This window comes from Apodemus sylvaticus, chromosome 5 (genome assembly GCF_947179515.1).
Source record: "Apodemus sylvaticus chromosome 5, mApoSyl1.1, whole genome shotgun sequence".
In the NCBI taxonomy this organism is placed as follows: domain Eukaryota; kingdom Metazoa; phylum Chordata; class Mammalia; order Rodentia; family Muridae; genus Apodemus; species Apodemus sylvaticus.
The window spans coordinates 109,587,010-109,607,836 of record NC_067476.1 but is presented as its reverse complement, the minus strand read 5'-3'; the positions used below and the strand labels follow the sequence as shown (position 1 = coordinate 109,607,836).

The window sequence follows — 20,827 nt, the reverse complement described above, 5'->3', positions numbered from 1 at the left end:
ACCACAGAACAGGGGTCTCAAATGAGGCCAAGGTTATCTGGGCACTACTACCTAACTATGCCTGTAGTATTCCACTAAGTCTCAGAGGTGGCCACATTTAAATTAATTAAAATTTAAAGCCATGCTAGACAGCATGGGGGTGTCTGCTGGGCACTTCTGTCTGAAGGTGCCCTGACTAAGGACATTCCCTTGTCTTCCTGATGCCACTTAGTGTTCCCTAGCTATGAAGGGGAGTTACAGGAAACACAGCAAACCATCCCAGTTTTCTCTACATGCTCTTTCTCTGTTTGTGTACTCTCTTATAAAAGATACATGAGCTATTTATGAGACAGCTTCAAAATACTGCCTAATTAATGAACTTTAATAACATTAGGATTTCTAATATTTGAATTGTACTAATTCCAAAAATTCTTTCAAATAGGTCTCTCCCTGGTAAAATGAATCTCAGGAAAGTGACCAATTACTTCTTTGGGATGTGTCAGAAAAGATCAATTGAAAATCTTTAGCAATTAACAAATAATTTATAATACATGACAAAACCCACCACTTATTTATATATAGCCCAAACTTCAATATCCAAGACCCCTGCAGTAACAGTACGGATGCTCCATGCCTGGGATAAAAGGCCACGGTGCCTGCATTAATTTGTGCACCCCTTCCTGTTTCGGTTAAAGCACTCTTGATTGTTCATTAATACCAGATACAATGTAAATAAATAGCTGTTATACTGGGTTAAAAACAATGGCAAGGACAAACATCTATTTGTGCTCAGAGTTCTATAACTCCCCCCACCCCAATATTTTTGATCCCTTACTGGTTAAGTCCTAGATCCAGAAACCATTCAATATACTTTTGCTCTTGTTTTTTGAGGCAGGGTCTCATATAGGCCCAGGCTGGCTGAGGATAACGCTGAACTCTAACCCTTCTGTCGCCATTTCCTGAGTGGTGCTCTTATAGGTGTACCTAACCAATACTGGTTTACATGCAGTGTTGGGATCAAGCCCAGGCTCTGGGCATGTTAAGCAAGCATTCTGCTGAGTTACACCTCAGTCCAGAAGCCATGGACATGAAAGGCCAGTTGCATTTCACACCCACCCCGCAAAGTACCCAATTCCTATCAGTTTTAGGGGCAGAAATACAAGAAAATGATGTGCTACTTTGGGAAACTGAACCCACTAATCATCCTGGGAGCAGAGATGGGAAGAGGAAAGGGGACATTTTATGGACGGGAGACTATGCTCCTGTATGACTGGATGAGAGAAACAAAGGCTGGAAATTGAAGATGGTAACACTGCCAACTCAACCGTTCTATAATTACCATCTTGGGTGGTGAGACAGCTCTGTAAATAAAGGCACTCCCTCCCAAGCTTGATACCCGAGTCCAGTCTTCAGGACCCACATGGTAGATGAGAGTACTGTAATGTGCAAGTACACACACACTCACACACACAGACACTCACACCACACACACTTTCTTTCCTTAATAAAATTAAAAGTTACAAATTATGACCTATGAAAGAGAGTGGAGGCCTTGGGCATGAAGTGGGAAAGTGCTGTGACACTGTATGCAACACTCTCCTGTCTCTATCAATACTAAACTGATTAGACTTCTCATGCACTCAGCTAGCACTGGTTTCTTACTTTCCCTTCCATCGTAACAACAGAATCCTCCAGGCTGTACCTTTTATGAGGTGACATTCAGAGAGGTCTAAGTGATGCCAGTGCCTTTAGTTCGAGAATTGGGAGCGCTTACTTGTTCTCCCGGTTGACTGTCGGGGTCACTGCTGGCCTCCTCTTCTCCTCCTCCTGCAGGGCCTGAGTGATGTCTGGGGAGGAGTAGGAGCGCTTCAGTTTGGATGGCTCCCTGTCCCGCTCGGCAGGGATCTGGGGCTTGACTTTCTGAGTGGGAGGGGTGGAAGGCGGCACAGACGAAGGGGCCATCTCAGGTGGGTACATGTGAACCGTGTTTGTCGGAGAATGGTAGTAACGAAAGGTCCCAGTGATTGGATCAAGAAACTTGGAAAAGAAAAATAAACAAACAAAAGGTAAGAAAATCAGATAAGCACAGAAGTGACTGAAACATGTGTGCTAAGGAGTAAAGCTAGGGCCTGAATCTGCTAAGCACAAACTTTATATTCTGCAGTCCCTAAAATAACTTGAATAAAAGTGATAATCACTTTGCAAACTTTCACAGAAATTAAGGCTTGCCTTAACGGAATATGCAATTTCAAAATTATACTGACAGGGTGCTCATATGCCAGTCATCACCTGAGGCTGGGTACCAGGAGATTTTATCTGTAGTAATCTGGGGAAGAGTTTATGTTCTCTATAACAAGGTGGATGGACAACTAGAAAACGGCCTTTGAGCCACAGTAGCTTGCATTTAACGTAGAACTCTGGAGTTTACCTTGGCCCAGCCCAAAGGCAGTCCTGGTACAATCCTCCCCATTTCTTCACTTCGCGCTCTCGTCAAAGGTTCTCGCTGAGCCTAGTTTAAAAAACAATAATCTGATTTTCCAGTTAAAATTTTCCATTCATGAACTTAAAGTACTTACACAGAAAAAAAAGTTTCTTTACTACCCTTCATATTTTTAAAGGTAGCATCAAAGATGGAAGCAGTTTTGTGTTTCTCAAAGTCTACTATATCAAGGGTTAGAGGAATGTGAAATAAAAGGGGAAATGTAGCATTTCTAGAACTTTCCAAAGGAAGCCAAGAGGCCACTGGGAAGCAGAGACTATGACTGAAGCTGCTAGCTTGGAGAAAAAAAGACGGGTAGTCATTCTTAGTTAATTATCACGCTGCACAGAGACTGGAGACGCTGAGTTACACTCTTTGGAGCACTGACTGAGAGCTGTGTGACTCTTCTCAGTCTTCAACAGCAATTCCTAAAACTTAAGCATCTTGGTTACTTGTTTGCAGTTACTGTGTTTGCAGTCCTGGAGATGAGTGTGCAGAGGCCTGGTGATGAGTGGGAGGGGCTCTCCATGGTGGCCGGTAAGAGGAGGAGTCACATATGCCTGTCAGGCTCTCCTGACCTAGTCTAAGCCACCCTGCCCTCCTACCACAGCTCCTTCTGTATCTATTTATAAAAATCCTGTAGTGTTTCTCTGTAGTAATGCAGGGCAGCATGCTGAAGCATCAGTCTCTACACTGACTACAGATGCTTCTAGCTTTAGAAACTTTCTGTCTGTAATACTTCCTTACATGAATGAAAGACATCGTTCAGAAAATACTTAGAAATTTTACTTCAAATAAGGGACTTAGTCAGAATATTATAAATTCACACAGCTCAGTCAAAACTGCCAGTCTAATTTAAAAGTTGGCTACGATTTTGTCAAAGACAGATAAGCTGGGTGTGATAGTGACTGCCTATAACCTCAGCTTTTGCAGTATAGAGGCAAAAAGGTCATGAGTTCAAGGTCAGTGTCTCAGAAAACAAAGAGCAAAGATAAACAAAAGACAGCTCCATCTTACAACCACTGATGTTCTGGCTAGGATGCAGATGCATGTTGATATGTGTAAAATGGGCAGATGTACTGGAAAACGTTTTGGGAAGTTTTTCTGGTTTTTAAGTTTCTTTCTCTGTTGTTCTGGTTTCTGTTTTGTTTGTTTGTTTTTGAAGATGGTAGCTTTGGCTATCCTACAATTTGCTCTGTAGACCAGGCTGGCCTGAAACTCAGAGATCTGCCTGCCTCTTCCTATTTTTTTTTTTTTTTTTAATTTTATTATTATATGTAAGTACACTGTAGCTGTCTTCAGACACACCAGAAGAGGGCGTCAGATCTCATTACAGATGGTTGTGAGCCACCATGTGGTTGCTGGGAATTGAACTCAAGACCTTTGGAAGGGCAGTCAGTGCTCTTACCCGCTGAGCCATCTCCCCAGCCCCCGCCCCTTCCTTTTAAGTGCTGGGATTAAGGCTTGTGCCACCATGCCAGGCTCTTTCAAAGTTTTTTCAGTGTGTTTATTTTTCGGTTTTTAAGTTTATTAACAGAATGCATTGAAAAGAATTCCAGTCCAAAGTATCCACTCAAAAGTAAAGACACAAATGCTTACAGTAGCAGTATTCAAAATAATTCCCAAGAAGCAATGCAAATGTCTAATAATCCAAACTGACATGTGCATATGTACAAAGCCTATAATACCTAACTCCATAAAGAAACAAGCTACCAATACACACTATGAAATGAATATAGAACTGTGTGAGGTAAGGGCTGGAGACATGGCTCACTGGATAAAAGCACTGGCTGTGCTTCCAGAGGAGATGGGTTTGATTCCCAAGATTTGTGCTCTTCTTCCCTCTTTAGGGACACTAATATTCAGGGAAAATATCCATACACATTTAAAAAAATAAAAGTCTAGACCAGTGGTTCTCAATCTGTGGGTACCAACCCCTCCTCTGGGGGTTGAATATCAAATATCCTGTATATTAGATATTTGCATTACAATTCATGACAGTAGCAAATTACACTCATGAAGTACCAATGAAACAATCTAATCATTGAGGGTTACCACAATATGAGGAACTGTATTAAAGGGTCCCAGCATTAAAAAGTCTGAGAACCACTGTGCTAGATGGAAGAAGTCAGCTGCTAAAGACTGAGAAAAGACAGTCAATGGAGACAGCAGGTTCAGGTCTGAGGCTTTAGGGTGGGTATGGGATAGGACAGGCCTATACACAGGCAGAGTGGATTTTTGGTGTTGTAAAAGTGTTCTATGATTGGGTTATGTTAAATTTTCATGTACTATATTAATTTTTCTTGTGTTTTTCTTTTCTTTCTCTTTTTTATTTTATTTTTATTATTATTATTATTTTTTTTTTTTATTAAATTCAGGGTCTCTCTATGTAGTTGTGTCTGTCTGTCCTGTAACTCTCTATGTAGACCAGCCTGGCCTCATATGTTTACACATATGTCATAATCTGAGGGCCATTTAGGTTTGTAGGGATGTGTACAGCACCTCAAATGACTCCACAAACATGAAAGTGTTAAGTTCTTAAGGCTGTCTCCAGTACAGGAAGGGGAAAGAGGTGGTCTTCCAATTTCACTACCTATGGAATTTTAAGCAAACAGCCTCTGAGCTCAGTTTTGCCTGTAAACTCACTACCTTATGGGGCTACCACTATAAATAAAAAATGCTGGCAAATATTTGGCATTTGGCATGCCTTGAGTGTTTTGAAGTATTTAAAGTACATCTTAAGTAAGAATTTCATCTCTCTAATTGTAGGTGTTTAGAAAAGTCTCACACAGGGGTTGTATTCTGTTTAGCTTTAATCAGAGTTGAAGTCATAGGCTTATGTGACACCGAGTGAGCTGACCCACAGGTATGTGCAGTAGGAGCTTTTGCTCTATAGTGAGGTTAGCCCGTGTTCCCTACGCCTCATATTAATATGGACTGTTAATTTGGAATATGTAACTAAAGTAGTTTGAAAGGTATAATCTGGCATTTTGCAAGGTAGCATTTTGCTTTCCAGCAGTCATTTCTGCACTGCCAAAACTCGTTTCTATTTACTTGCATATAAATAAAAGTAAGTTGTTGGCCAGGCAGTGGTGGCGCACGCCTGTAATCCCAGCACTCTGGGAGGCAGAGGCAGGTGGATTTCTGAGTTCGAGGCCAGCATGGTCTACAGAGTGAGTTCCATGACAGGGCTACAAAGAGAAACCCTGTCTCGAAAAAAACAAATCCAAAAAACCCCCCCCAAAAAGTAAGCTGTTAGTGTTCCTGCTGTTACACCATAGTCAAAAGGAAAGGACACTATTTGCTGCACAAAGAAAACAGATTAAAAGTCTATCATTCCATGAACATACCTTCCAAAATTAAGGCAATCAACCTTTGAGTATGTAATTAAGGACAGAAAAAAGTAACATTGTTTTTACAAAGTGTACTGCCAGAAACAAAAATCACACAGACTGACCAAAAGTATGATTATATGCAAAAATAAATATCAGGCTATCAATGTTACTGACTCCATATTCTATGTAGACAAAAATTACCTCAACCTACTGGGACCTTTCATTTTATCCTAGTCTTTTGATAATCACACACACACATATTCAGAAATGAATATAACTATTTCTAGGAATAATAATGTGTATGGCATTTTATAAACCAAAGATTCTATTGCTATCCAATCATTCAATACATCATCACAGGCCTCAAAGGAGGGCAGGGAAGCAAATACCAAGGGGTCAGGACAGTCTCTCACCCCAGGAAGGCCTGTCCTGTCTGTGGAAGGCCACTGTGTCACCATCTTATTCACATTTACTGTTTGCTTTACCTACCTTGCCTGCACTCAGCTCTCCAGACGTGGATGCAGGGGACACATCTGCTGGCCTCTTCTGCGCTTCTGATGTGGGACACCTTTTACCTTCCATGGATATCGCAGCATCGGAAGCTTCATGCTCATTCTTACTTTGTCTCTGCATCCCTGAGGCTTCCTGGGCCTCATCTGCTGAGAGCGCTCTGGCGTCCATCTTGGTCTGTTTGCTGTCCCTCTTCTCTTGTTCACCCTTTGCTTTGTGCTGATTCTCAGTGAGGTCACGTTCTTCTGCATCCTGTGTTGTCCCAGTTTTGCGCTCTTGTTCCTCCCTTCTCAGCTTCTCTTTCTGTTCCTTCTGCTGCCTTTCCCAAAGTTCCTTCTCCTGTTTATTCTTTTCCATAAGAAGGGCAGTTTCTTGATGAATACGAGCCTTTTCTTCATCTGTTAACATGGTGGTCGGAGAGGGAAATACTGGCTTGGTGGATCGATCAGAAAGAACTCTTCCACTCTGATCTGTATTGTCAGATTTTATTCTATGATCTTCAGGCAACTTAACTGTCGGTTTTTTCGTACGATCAACCTAGAGAAACACAAATAGAACAAAATGTGCTTTTAGTGTCATTTTTGAGACAAGTTCTTACACAGAGGCTAAGTTGGCCCCAAACCTACAATCCTCTTGCTTCAGCAAAACTTAGAGGAGTACTACTTTGGTTTTAGTTTGCAATCATGTGTTGTGGGCTCAGAAGAGTTACATGTCTTTGTGATTGACCATAGAACTCAGACTTGGCAGAAGAGTCTGCAGCCCCATACCAATACACCCTCCTACTCCTCCCTATCTCCACATAAGTGCCCCATAATACCTCACGCCCAGCATGGCCAAAAGGGGATGTATGGTGCCCACAGCCATGAGTTTCTCTTCACTCTCCACACAGCTGTATAAACAGTCACCTGGCAGGTCTAGGCCCTGTTCTTCCAGTAGCTTTCAGATGCCTGGCCAAATTCCTTTCAGCTGTGCTTCCACCTTGAGACAGCCAGGAAGTCTACTGCCTAATGTCATCCTCTCTTCCCGACCTCCAGAAAAGCCTCCCACTGCCTGCTCACCTGTTTTGTCCCATTTCCAGTTACACATCTCAGGTGCCTGGCATAAGTGTGAAAGTTAAAGGACAATTTTGTAGGGTTGGTTCTTTCCCTCACCTTTATGGAGCCCCTTCTAGAAAGTGAATTCAAGTCACCAGGTTTATTTGGCAAGAGCCTTTATGTACCCAGCCATTCACTCACCCAAGTAATCACTGTAAACAAATCTGACCATGCTTCTCTTTTAATAAAATCCTATTTTATATTGCTATTCACATTTAAGTTGTAGTGCACATACATATACTTAAGTACATATACCTACACACAAAATGAATAAATGAATTAAATAAACTTTATCATAGCCTGACTACTATTCATTCTTTAATAAACACCTTTCTCCCTTTATTTATTTTTAATATTTATTTATTTTTATTTTATGTGCATTGGTGTTTTGCCTGTGTATCCGTGTGAGCATGTTAGACTCCTGGAACTGGAATTACAAGCTGCCATGTCGGTGTTGGGAATTGAACCCAAGTCTTCTGGGAGAGTAGCCAGTACTCTTTAACCGCTAAGCCATCTCTCCAGCCCCAACATGTTTATTTACTATTTTGTGTATGCATACTGTATGTGATGTGAATGCAGAGTCAAGTGTGGAGGTCAAAGGCAACTCCTGGAAGTTAGGTCTTTCCTGCTATGTTGCAGGATCCAGGGACTGAAGCTGACCTCGGGTCATTAGGCCTGTGCATAAACGCCTATACCCACTAAATCATCTCACCAGCCCTACCTCTTTATTCTTATACCTTACTATTATATATTTTTAAAGTTATTATTACTTTTATTTGGTAGGGAGAGTCAGAAGACAGCCTGCAGGAGTTAGTTCTCCTTCTACCACATAGTACTAGGGTTCAAACTCAAGCCATCTTTAACTCTTGGGCATCTTGTTGGTCTTCCATCTTACTTTGGAGACAGGATCTCTCACTGAGTCTGGAGCTCACTGATAGGTAGACTGGCTAGCCAGCAGGCCCAAGAGTCCCTTATGCTGGCCTCCCCAGTTCTGGGATGACAGGTGTGTGATGCTGCGTGGTGTTCAGGTGGCGGATGGGCCCTGAACTCATCATCAGACTTGCACGACAGGCTCTATATTGGCTGAGCCCTCCCCCAGCACCACATCCGACTGAGAAAGCTGCCATACTTTAGACGTGAGCACTAAGCAGTGCTTTAGCTGCTCTACAATATTGTGAGAAGAATATTGTAACCCTAACATTTCTTGAAAAACTGTGTGTTGAAAAAGCAAGGGGAACTTGAGAACTTCTTAATAATGACCTTGCAGCATGCTTATAAAATGCATTTTATGTTCCTATTAGAACAAAGTTAGTGGAAAAAAAATCCCAATTTCTTTCCACTTTTAATTTTTGCCTTTTAATGTTTAAAATAAGCAAACAAATCCTTCCTATAAACAAAACCACCTATTCTTTTCTACAATTGAGAATGAAGTCGGAAGAACCACTGTGGAGATGAAGCCAACACTAGAAGTGGAGCAGGACCCAAACCAAAGCTTCTGTCCCTACCTGCTGGTTCACTCTCTCTTCCCCAGTCTGAGAAGCACTACATTTTACTATCTTAGACTTACAATCTTCTCAGTCCCTCATAACTATAGAACAAAGTTCAAATTAGATCCAAGTCTCTGTCACTGGCTGTCTTTCTGGTCTCTTGTGCTGTTGCGGTGCTTTCTCCAGCATGGACGCTTAACTATGCAGGTCAAGGGCTAGCTGGCCCCGATCACTCATTTTTTTACTACAAGTCTCTGCACCTGTAAACTCTACTAAGATCCCAGATCCCAGAAAACTGCTGCTTCTCTATAGAAAAGAAACTCAGTTCTCCTGCTCTGCTCCCCAAGGGCTATAGAGCAATGGGGAACTATTCTGTGACTGGGCTCAACACAGGTCTCTCTTAGTCACTGCAGAGAATCCATCCTACTCACATTTACAAACTTTCATTTCATATAGAAATTTCCTCAATTGCTTCTCAGATTATTGAGTGCAAAGAACCTCAAAATACACTGGAAAAACTACATTTTTCAGTCATCTTGGGACACACAAGGATTAGAATTCAATTAACATGAAGATAAATACAATAATATACCCTCTCTTTATAATGTCTTATATTTATATTTTAAGGAAACGTATCTATTCAATTTGTTTAAGAGTTAATCTGAAATATTAGATAATCTAAAAAAAATTATGAAGATACTGACTTTCAATGGCTCTAAAGAAATCGGCATCATCCACTTCAAATGTTAATACCTGAGGGAAAATGAATGCTACAAAGCCATACTGAATAATAGGTAGGTAAGTTTTATTACTGTTTCTTTAAAGAGAACAAGAAGCTCTAAATTTTTATCTGAATATCTTTGCAAGTTTTAAATAACTATCATTAACATTTCAAATGCCAATGAAACGGAACTAAAATAGTTTTTAAAGCCAGAATACTGACATTTCACATCTCTGATACGCAAAAAAGCAGGCAAACCACACTCCACAGTGATGGGCCCATGCTCCGCAGTGCAATGTTTTGTTTGTAAAGGTCTGCTCCTGTCCTGAGCATGTCAGAGAACTTTTCTCATCATTGCTCTGAACAGTAGAGCATGGCTGCTACTCACACAGCATCTGTAAGCAGCAGAAGGATGCAGAGAGGACTTAGCTCTGAGAGGGGTGCAGGCGGTGTGCAGATGTGTGAGAGGGACTGGGCACTTGCAAGCTTTGCCATTCTTGTGGAGTCTGGGAGCTGGCAGACACTTGAGGGCAGCTGTGCCAGTCAACTCACAGCAATGTCACCAGCTGAGCTCTTCCAACCACCTCAGAACATAAGCTGCTGCTACAGGTAATGGGAAATGGCCACCGCTAGCTTTGAAGTCTTGTAAGTAATCTAATATAGCCAGGGCAACAGGGATAATTATTATAAAAGGGTTTTGTAAAAATAAAGGTGCCTAGGACTGGAGAGATGGCTCAGAGGTTAAAAGTGCTGACAGTTCTTCCAGAGGTCCTGAATTCAATTCCCAGCAATCACATGGTTGCTCACAAACATCTGTGATGGGGTCCAATGCCCTCTTCTGGTGTGTCTGAAGACAGAGACAGTGTGTACATTTACATAAAATAGATATTTTTAAACATTAATTAATTTATTTAATGTATACAAGCACACTGTAGCTTCACACATCAGATTCCATTTCAGATGGCTATGAGCCTCCATGTGGTTGCTGGGAAATGAACTCAGGACCTCTGGAAGAGCAGTTGCTGCTCTTAACTGCTGAGCCATTTCTCTAGCCCCCAAAATAAATAAATCTTAAAAAATAAATAAATAAATAAATAAAGGCTGGGCAGTGGTGGCAGACACCTTTAATCCCAGCACTTGGGAGGCAGAGGCAGGCAGATTTCTAAGTTTGAGACCAGCCTGGTCTACAGAGTGAGTTCCTGGACAGCCAGGGCTACACAGAGAAACCCTGTCTCGAAAAACCAAAAAATAAAAAATAAAAATAATGGTGCCAAAATGCACAAATCCTTCTGATGTTTCTTAAGGTAGCATAGACAATTTATATAACTCTGTGTATCATGTGTCAATATGATATTTAAACAAAAGAATAAAGTTAGTAAAAAACAAACAAACAAACAAACAAAAAAACCGAACCAAGACAATACCTGTGGAACATTCTTTGTAGCAGGCACTGGCTGAATTATGGGCGAAGCTTCAGCTTTGGGAGCCGCACTAGGTCCAGCTAGAGCTGACTGGTTCAACAGTCTCAGTTTTTCGTCTTGATCAGTTACCAACTGTGCCTTTTCATTTGCTTCTACAGGAGGAGGTGGCATCTGGGCAGGAGGTTTGGAAGGAACTGGTTCTTCCAGGGAGGGATAAGTAAAATCCACTAAAATGGATAAAAGAACAATATATATATTTAAAGAACAATATATATATTTTAAGAACCACAAACTTCACACACAGTATTTACATGTTTTCCAGGCTATGTGTGATAACTAACAGAGTGAAATGGCAATCACCACTGTCTTAAAGAACACGAACTCCTAATCTGTGCTTTGCCTGAAAACAAACTATCATGTCATAGGACAAAGGCATATACAAGTAAGGTTACCCTGAACACATAAGTGTTTTATTCTACTGAAGCAATTTTAAACACAATTTTCACACACACACATACATACATACATACATGAGACAGACACCTCTTCAGTTCTGCTCCGAGGGGGTGGAGTGACCTTAGCATTCGTTGTAAACTGTGGATAGCAAAGGAGCCAGTTTTCATAGCCTCCCTCCAACACCAACGGCTCATGGCGCAGGACAGTTTTACTTTCCCACTACAAAATAAGGACAGATATCTTTAAGATGGTACCAGTCTCTTGACCTCTTAACAGCAAAAACCACAAATCACAACAAACCCAAATGTAGAACTATTCCCTGTTGAGTAAAATGAAAACAAAAAATAATTAAATTCAAATATATATGCATATGAATGCACACACACACACGCACACGCACACGCACACGCGCGCGCGCGCGCGCGCACACACACACACACACACACTTCCGACCACCACCCCCTGCCATGCTGGAATAAACATCAAAGATATGCACCCATGCTGTCATCCCCTTAAGTAAAATTCTATATAGAGAATGACTGAACCCAGGCTCAAGAGCACATTATGACTTTCAATATTAAATATTCATCTCCAAGATGGTTCCTGAACACAACTTTATAGGACTATAGTTGGTTTAAAAGTCTAAACAACTAGACTCCCAACAATCAGACAATGGCGGTTACAGTAATAAGAGCCCCCAACCTTGAAAAGTGCATCTTTCAGACTCCGTAGAGTGGTCCCAAGCAGCAAATCTTTCGATGAACTAAACCAGTCAAGAAGGACCACATAGTCCACACTCCCCCTCTTTTTCCATGTGTCTTTAGAATCATCTGAGAGGTTTGCTTCAATCCAACTAGCAGTGACTCTGAAACAAATGAGCATTTGTATTGAGGCAAAGTTGAGAAATGATCCTTGTATATTCTGTGCCATACCAGGACAAACTTTCTCAAGTTAAGTTCCATATTAAGATATTAACTAGTCAAAGATATTCTAGCCCTTCTTTATTGCATATTAGTGCATTTTAGTAATTACTAGAGAGGGAAAGAAACAGGCTCAATTTTAAGTCCTTAAAAAAAGAAGATGGAGGTGGGGCACAGCAAAACTGGACACCCTTCACAGCCAAATCCCTGGACACCCTTCTCAGCCAAATCTAAACTGGAGAATCACATTGGATGCATTACTCATATTTAAGCTCACGTCTACCTATACTTATAGTAACTAAACAGCAAGATTTAACTTAGTCAGCAAGCACACACACAGCCTTACAGTGTGCCAGACACCATGTGCTTCAGATTTTACTGAGTCCTCCCAGAAGTACCAGGAGAGCCAGGGGCATGTGGGCGACATTCCCCCACGCTATGGTGTCCTGGCATGTAAAGGTCGTGCAACCTGCCTGTGGCTCCAGTTCACTTAGGTCCTGTCACCAGCGTATTCTCAACTACGGGAGGCAGGGTTCAGCTAGTGTCCTGCTCATGTGGAAGCTCAGGTCCTGACCATGGCCTGTTACCCTGACTGTAGTCCTGTCACCTCATCCTTCTCCTCTCTAACGGCTTGTCCCCTTCGCTGTGCTCCTGCTTAGAACCTCTCCTCTTGCTGGTGTCTCTGCTTGCTCCCACTCCTGGCCTTAGAACGTGCATATTTTCAACACTTGCTAAGAACTTTTCTGTGAGTCTTCCTTAAACTAAATTTTAGGGTCTACTCCAAGACAGAAAGACAGACAGAGAGACAAACAGACACACACACACACCAATACAGATCCACCCATCACACCTCACTAACTTAAGGAATATGATGTATTTTAATTTTTATTCTTTTCCTTGTCCTCATCTGCCTATTTAAATGAACGCCTCACAAAGGCACTGACTTGTGTCTCCTCACGGCTGTCTCAGCTCTCAGAGCCACAGCAACCCAGCCCACTGCTCAGAAAATATTTACTGAATTACAGAATGATTGAATAATACAGATCCATTCCGTTGGTTAAAAAAAAAAAAAGCCAATGTTCTAGAAAGCACGCAGCATTTAGTGGGCAGGCATTTTGGTGTTTAGCCACAGCACTGGCAAGCTGAGTGGGCCTGGTGAAACTTTTACCGATAAATAAAACAAAATAGCTCTGGACTAAAAATAAAACATGTTCCTAAGTAATAATGTTGGCTGTATCTACTGGGAAGTGCAGGGGAGGAGGAGGAGGAGGAAGAGGAGAAGGAGGAGCTGATCCATCATCTTCTGCTGTTCTTACAGAGACAGATCAAGATGCTTGACCTACAGCAAAATAGAGTGGAAGCCAATGAAATGTGAGGTTCTTAAGAGAACTATTTGCCTATATAGTTCTTTTACATTTAGTATTTTAGTGACCATGCTGGGAAATAACAGAATCAAAAATTGTTTCCCAAATTTAAGTTTCTTATGTACTGTCTTTATAATTTGTTCTACTAAGTTTATTTTAATAAATTCATATGTTCCTGTATATATAGAAAAGCACCATCATATTTACTAGATAAAGGCCAAGTCTAAAAACAAGACAGGTAAGTAAATCACACTTGTTATATAAGGAAATGAACAGAGCAATGGTAATAAGCACACCGTGCACTTCCATAGTAACAGAGACGACAGAACACAAGTTGATTGAAAGGACACAGGCAGGCCACATGGGGGCACAGCACGAATCAAGGCCGGCCTGTTAGCATCGCAAACTTGTCTGCTATTGTCTGAGCACACAGTGACCTACCCTGGACTTATCGCTTCTTCAGGAACACTGAGAGAATCCAGGATACAGGAACGCTGATAATCCTGTATTCTTCGAGCATCCATTATAATCAAGCTCGTGTTTTTATCCATCATCATTGTATACAGCTCCTTCGCTGTGATTGCTCCTTGGAATTGAGAGACACAGTAGTAAATGACAAGCAAATGTGGAAAAGCAAAGTATTCTTGGCATCACAAACTTATCATCCCACAGAGATGATATCTTTTACATGAACACCGAGTCTAATTCATATTGACATATATTAAGAGACAAGTTCCATGACTTATTTATACACAGGTTGACAGTGAAATAGTATCTGCCTAGCAGTGTTTGGCTCTGGGTTTGATTCCATCATGACTCCCTTCGCCCAATTAAAACCTTCATGTCAAGGTTCCAACTATATCTGGTATTAGTTCTCTCAAAGAAAGAAAATTAAATATATGCCTCATTAAGATAGAAACATTTCATACACAAACTGCATGAGTACTAACGTCACAAGGACGTGGCTCAATTGGTGGAATACTTTTCCAGCACACACGAGGCCCTGGGTTCAAACCCCAGCAACTGCATAAACTGGGCATGGTGGAGTACTTGCATTAAAAGGTCAACCCTGACTATATATAAAATTCAAGGCCAGTCTTGTATAGATAAGTTATTGTTCTAAACAAATGAGTCTCAAAAGGTTCTAATTTATCTTTTCTAATTCCTATTTGGGTCTCTGATGAGGTGCTATGAGGACTGTTTGAATTATTTTCAATTATTTATTAACTGGAATGGGGAATGCAATTTGCCAAAAGCAAACAAAACAATGTTGCTATTTTTTTGTCAGCTTTACCACCTGAAATGAAAGATAAAAAGTATCACGTTAAACTTTAGCTACAGAGCTGCTTGCTAAACCACCTTCCAGGGTGGGGAACAGGGTAATACTTAAGCATGATGAGCTGCAACGAAAACAAATCTTAAGACAACGGCTTCTAGGAGGGCACCTTACACTGCATGGAGCTTATTTTTAAAATTATTGTATGATCAGTACACAATTACTTTGGTGTTACATGTAATTATGTTTAATTTATATCTTTTCTGAAAAAGAAAAAATTTCTCTAATAGATGAAGTCAACTACCTAACTTATTGGTAGGTCAGATACTTGTCAGTAGATCATCAATACCAGGTATGGATACAAATTACATGTTAAGATTTCTTCATCAGGGCACAAGGGCATTCACTAAATAATTAACTCTTACAACCTAGAGTCACACATAACAGCTTACAACCCTTAAATTTACTATGGATCCTCAAAGTTCAATATATGCAACTGAATTTACCATGAACTGTTTCCTTATAAACTCCTTTGACAATTAATGCTGTCAACTTGACAGGATCTAAAATCCCCTCAGAGACAGCTTCTAGCCACGCCTGTGAGGAACTGTCTCACTTCTATTAGGCTACTGGTTCCTTGGCTGAGGTACTGTCTGGGTGAGAAGGAGAAGTGAGCTGATGCTGGCGCTCACCGTCCTCTGCTTCCTGACTACACAGCAGCTGCCCAGCTGCCTCAAGCTTCCCATACCAGGGCTGTGAGCAACTGTACTCTCGAACCAGGAGCCAAAATAAACCCTTCCTTCCTTAAGTAGTAGGAAAAGAAACCCCTCTTTACATATAGGGAAACTGAGGTAGAGTAGTAAGTATCATACTCAGTTTATTGAGGAGCAGCTTCTGAGAGGTCATCTCTCAAACACTATGCTATGGTTAAATACTGTACCAAGAAAACAAAATAAGTAAACTGCACATTGACACATTTAATCATGCCAGACTAAAGTAACGCATAAACTAACCCCTCAGTAAATCAATACAGAACTTACAGAGTATAGGAAGACTCTCACTGTGTCAAACTGAAGTCTATTCCAATGAAAAGAGCCTCAGAGGAACATCCTTTCTCACATACCTCTCTCTGCAGCTGCACCACCTTCACTCTTCTCTCCATTAATCTAGTTCACAGAAGAAAAGAATTTCAATTTCATAAAAAGACTCAATATTCCATTGCAATGGAAAGTTAAGAAATACAGTGTGCCGAGTAATGGCATTTTATAGAAATACACATAATAAAAGGCAGAGCTCAGTAGTAGAGAGCTCGTCTCAAGAGCATGAAGTCCTCAAGCCTGGTGACACCCTCTGCCCCCTGGAGTTTAGACACACAGTACTGGCTTTACTGGGCACCAGCTAAAATAACCTCAAGTGTATCAAAATCGCTGTTCCTTCTCAAATTTTCTTAAGCAAGTGCCAGATATAATTTGAGTACTTAATTAGAAAGTGCTTCTTAAAATGAAACAGCAATTCTAGTATTCCAGTCTGTGTTTTCTACCATAAAATTAAAGGAAAATCAAGTAAGAACAACCTCCTTATACTACTTCTACAGGTTACATTTTCTGAGGCAACATGACAGAACCTTGTAAGATGCTAGCTCATTTTACAGATGGGAAAACTGAGAACCCACTTGGACCTATGGATCAAAGTTAGTAACACTCTTTTGTAGGGGTACATCTGCACAAGTTATATGCATCACCTGGCTCCTAGTACGACACAATATGAAACACGGTACCATCTGCAGAGAATTCTCATCATGAAACAAAACAGCACTGCCCCAACATTGTAGGAAATAATGGAAACCCTACAGGTTGGGGGTGGGGTGGGGGAGAGTGTGATTCACTTTTTTTATTCAGTCAAGTACATGGTATGAAGTTTCAGAGGAAGAGACTCTTAAAGGAAAATTATTTTAGTGCCTCAACACATCAACTTGAGAACCAATCACATACAGGCAGCAGCAAAGTCTGAGCACCAGGCGGCACTAAGGAGTCACCGTTAGGTTTATAGGGTGGAGAGGACTATGGCTATGTGAGCTGTACAGCAAAGCAGTTAGCAGGAAAGTAGCAGAGCAGCTACAGTTGGCTTTCAAATACTCAAGTCAGAAGGGTGGGGGTGGGGGGCTGGGCGGGGAGTGTAGTAGATGAAGCAGGGCAATTGTTAAAGTGAAAGCAACAGGGCTGGAGATGTACCAAAGCTGGTCATTTGCTTGTCCTATGCCCATTAACTGGGCATAATTACATGGGCCTATAATCCTAGAAATTGGGGTAAAGGCAAAAAGCAGAGATTTAAGGCCAGCCTTGACTGCTTAGTGAGTCTGGGCTAACCTGGGCTACAAGAGACTCTGTCTGAAATTAGAAAAAAAGTGACTAGCCATTTTTGAAAAGGCAACAAGGGGCTGGAGGGATGACTTAGCAGTTAAGAGCGCTAACTGCTGATTCTTCCAGAGGACCCAGGTTCAATTCCTGGCACCCACATGGCAGCTCACAACTGTCTTTAACTCCAAGATCTGACACTCTCACACAGACATACAAGGAGGGAAAACACCAATGCACATAAAACACAAATAAATTATTTAAAAAAGAAGAAGAAAAGAAAAGGTAACAAAATGAAAAATTTCCCTTTAAGTCCTGTTATTTGCTCTGGCAGCCACGTGACCTGTTGAGAAACACCTCCCAAAGTTAGTGGTTTGTCTCCCACATGAAATCAAATGATGGAAAATCAGATTGCTTAACCCTCTTAGAGTGCTTAACCCAGTGAAAATTCTTCCAAGTACCAGTAATCAACACTAGCAACGGAACAGGACAAACCCTTCAGAAACACAAAGAATCAGAGGATCACAGTCTCCAAGGACTTCAACAACTCAAAAAAAATTTACATCATAGGGAGAGTAATTCTGAGAAAGGAAAGGAAGGGGCACAGTGACAGCTGGCAGAGACTGTGTCACTGGTGGCTTTGGATAAAGACATCTTGTATACATGGTAAGAAGACGGAATGAAATGCTGAGCAGGACAGACAGACAAATGGGAAATAGAAGAGAAGACAAAAGGAACAGATGGCAGTGCCTGAGACTCCAGTCACAGAGCTGTTTGGGACCAAATAAAGCAGCAAACCAAGTCCTTCTCTCTTTTTATTTTTGGTTTTCGGGCAGGTTTCTCTGTGTGTCCCTGGCTGGCCTGGAACTCACTTGAATGAACTCTGAGATCCACCTGCCTCTGCTGGGGTTAAAGTCACTCACCTCACCTCCATGCCTGACCCTGGTCCTTCTCTCAATGTAAATCTATCAGGAGGAAAAAGACACCTCAGATCTTGTTTTAAGACCTTCATTTGGCAAAACTGAGTCCAAGAGTTGTTAATCAAGGCTCACACAGGCCCAGAACCTAGATGGCTAGACCACAATCCAATGGTTCCTCTCATGCCACCCTCCTTCCACTGTAGTGACTGCGGAAACTGTAACCAGTGACCAGGCCAATGCTGCTGTGGGAGCTTACAGGGAAACCTGGGACCAACTGCAGCCGGGACCTTTGATTCAAATTCCTGACCAACATGTGAATTGTTATCCCTGTCGCCTCAAAGAACCTTACAGTGGCAGAGCAGTTCCTCCAGGTAGGAGGCAAACAGGACCAGGTTTTACACAATAAACATGCAGTACCCTTTGGGTTTTGGTTTTGGAATCCAGTAAACTCTCCACAGAGCGTCTGGCTGTCGCTCCGCTGTCCTCTCTCCCCATCTCCTGCCTCTTCTGTTGCTGCAGCTGCTCTTCCTCCCGTCTGTCCTTTTCTTCAAGTTGTTTCCGAACTTCAGCCTCTTCGTATCTAGTTGAAGGAAGATTCTTATTAACATGATGAACGGAGTATAGTTAAGGGAGTTCATGTTTCATACTTAGTATCCTGCCTTGGGAGAATTCTGCTAGAGTTCCCATACAAACCACATGCATCTGCCCTCAGGGGCACTGTGTACTTTAAACTGGACAAATGCCTTGCAAAATAAATGTTATGCTCTTTTTATTAATGTTCTTGCTTTTTCAGTAATTTCAAATATTCAATTATCAATTCTGCTACAATTTAATTTTTATTTTTTTTAAATATTCTTATTTTCTATATTCTTTGTTTACATTCCAAATGATTTCCCCTTTCCCAGATCCCCCCTCCCGATATGTCCCATAGACCTTCTTCTCTCCATCCATTCTCCAATCACCTCCCTCCTTTTTCTCTGTCCTTATATTCCTCTCCAATGCTAGATTACAATTTAATTTTTAAAACAAACTCTTGATTATCTCTGGAAAAGAAATTGTCCCAGTATCTCAACTATGTTGATGATTTAGATCAAAATGTTAAAACAAGTATTCAGGAAAGGTATTAACCACACCAACTGGAGAATTATTACCCAAGTCAAGAAGTGATTATCTTCTAATTTGCTAAAAGTTAAACAAGTTGTGGTGACTATAGTCTGCAGCTCTCCAAGGTATCTGGAACTATTCCCCACAGAATGACAAGCAGTACTGTTGGGAATGTATGCGCTCAAGAACCTTGCTCACCCTGTCATTAGTGATGACAGGAATGTCTGCTGGTTCTGAACTTCCGAGGATGGGAGGAGATGGAGACAGAGACAGAGGCGGGCGGGGTGTGGAGGGAAAGGAGAGAGAATATAGAGCAAAGGGAGAAAAGGGTAATGAATAATTGACTCCAGTTGGTTAATAAAGAATGAACTAAAACTCTGGCATGCTTATACAGACAAGGAACAGGCAGGGTGAAGGACTGGGAAGGGGAAGCACATCTGTCAAACTCTCTAATTTTGATAGTTTTATTCCTAACATCAGGACTTCATATGCCAGAAGCAGCTAAAACTAATAAGAAAGCCAATGTTCCAGTCTCTTTGCATAAAGTTGTTCAAGTCTACAGCCGACACCCAAACTAAGTAAGAATAGAGCAAACACTGAGGAAAGAGCTAACTTTAAAAGACATTCCAGATGTTAACTACCACAGACAAAACAGAGTATAAAATCCAACCCAGCCAAGTTCACCACCATCCCAGAACAAAATACAAAATACACAATTCTTGAAGGGAATAACCAAGGGGCTGAGCCTCCATGGCCCACCATGAACAAAACCAACCAACATACAGGAAAACAGGACATCCAAAGAGAAAGGACGAGTGATGAAACTGGCGAGACAAGCCGGGACAACATTCAAAACAGCAGTCATGAGCCGCTAACCAACTCTGCTCCAGGATAAGTGAAAAGTGGTTTGTAATGACTAAACATAAAGGACACTTCTGTAAAAAAAAAAAAAAAAAAAAAAAGGCAAATACTATAAAATAGCCAAATAGAAATTCTGGAGTTAAATTGTTTCTGAAAAGCCAGGTGGTAGTGGTGCACGCCTGTAATCCCAGCACTCTGGGAGGCAAAGGCAGGTGGATTTCTGAGTTCAAGGCCAGCCTGGACTACAGAGTGATTTTCAGAACAGCCAGGGCTACACAGAGAAACCCTGTCTCGAAAAAAACCAAATCAAAAAAAAAAAAAAGTTTCTGAAAAACAACCTGAAAACTAGAGGCAACATTCAGGACCTAAAGAGCAACAAAAACTTTTCAGTATAAGAAGAGAGGCTTAGACAGTAACAGACACAGCCTCAGGTGGATTTCCTGACAAACCACAGGCCTGTCGCATGGATACCCAGAGTGCCAGTAAGAGAATGAAACAAAATAAAAACATTTGAAAGAATAGCCCCAAATGCCCCAAATTTGATAA

General features: G+C 41.3%; 1 protein-coding gene across 2 annotated transcripts in view; it reads right to left on the bottom strand.

Moving 5' to 3' along the window:
* The window catches only part of Usp8 (ubiquitin specific peptidase 8), a 49,431-nt gene that overhangs the window by 10,456 nt on the left and 18,148 nt on the right, over nt 1–20,827 (bottom strand). For both annotated transcript variants that reach the window (XM_052183509.1, XM_052183510.1), the window contains exons 5-13: nt 18,734–18,896; nt 16,166–16,208; nt 14,208–14,352; nt 12,185–12,347; nt 11,557–11,701; nt 11,030–11,253; nt 6,283–6,840; nt 2,408–2,488; nt 1,754–2,016 (exon numbers count right to left, since the gene is read on the bottom strand). In XM_052183509.1, the coding sequence (XP_052039469.1) occupies nt 1,754–2,016; nt 2,408–2,488; nt 6,283–6,840; nt 11,030–11,253; nt 11,557–11,701; nt 12,185–12,347; nt 14,208–14,352; nt 16,166–16,208; nt 18,734–18,896 (1,785 nt within the window). The remainder of the gene's footprint in view (nt 1–1,753; nt 2,017–2,407; nt 2,489–6,282; nt 6,841–11,029; nt 11,254–11,556; nt 11,702–12,184; nt 12,348–14,207; nt 14,353–16,165; nt 16,209–18,733; nt 18,897–20,827) is intronic.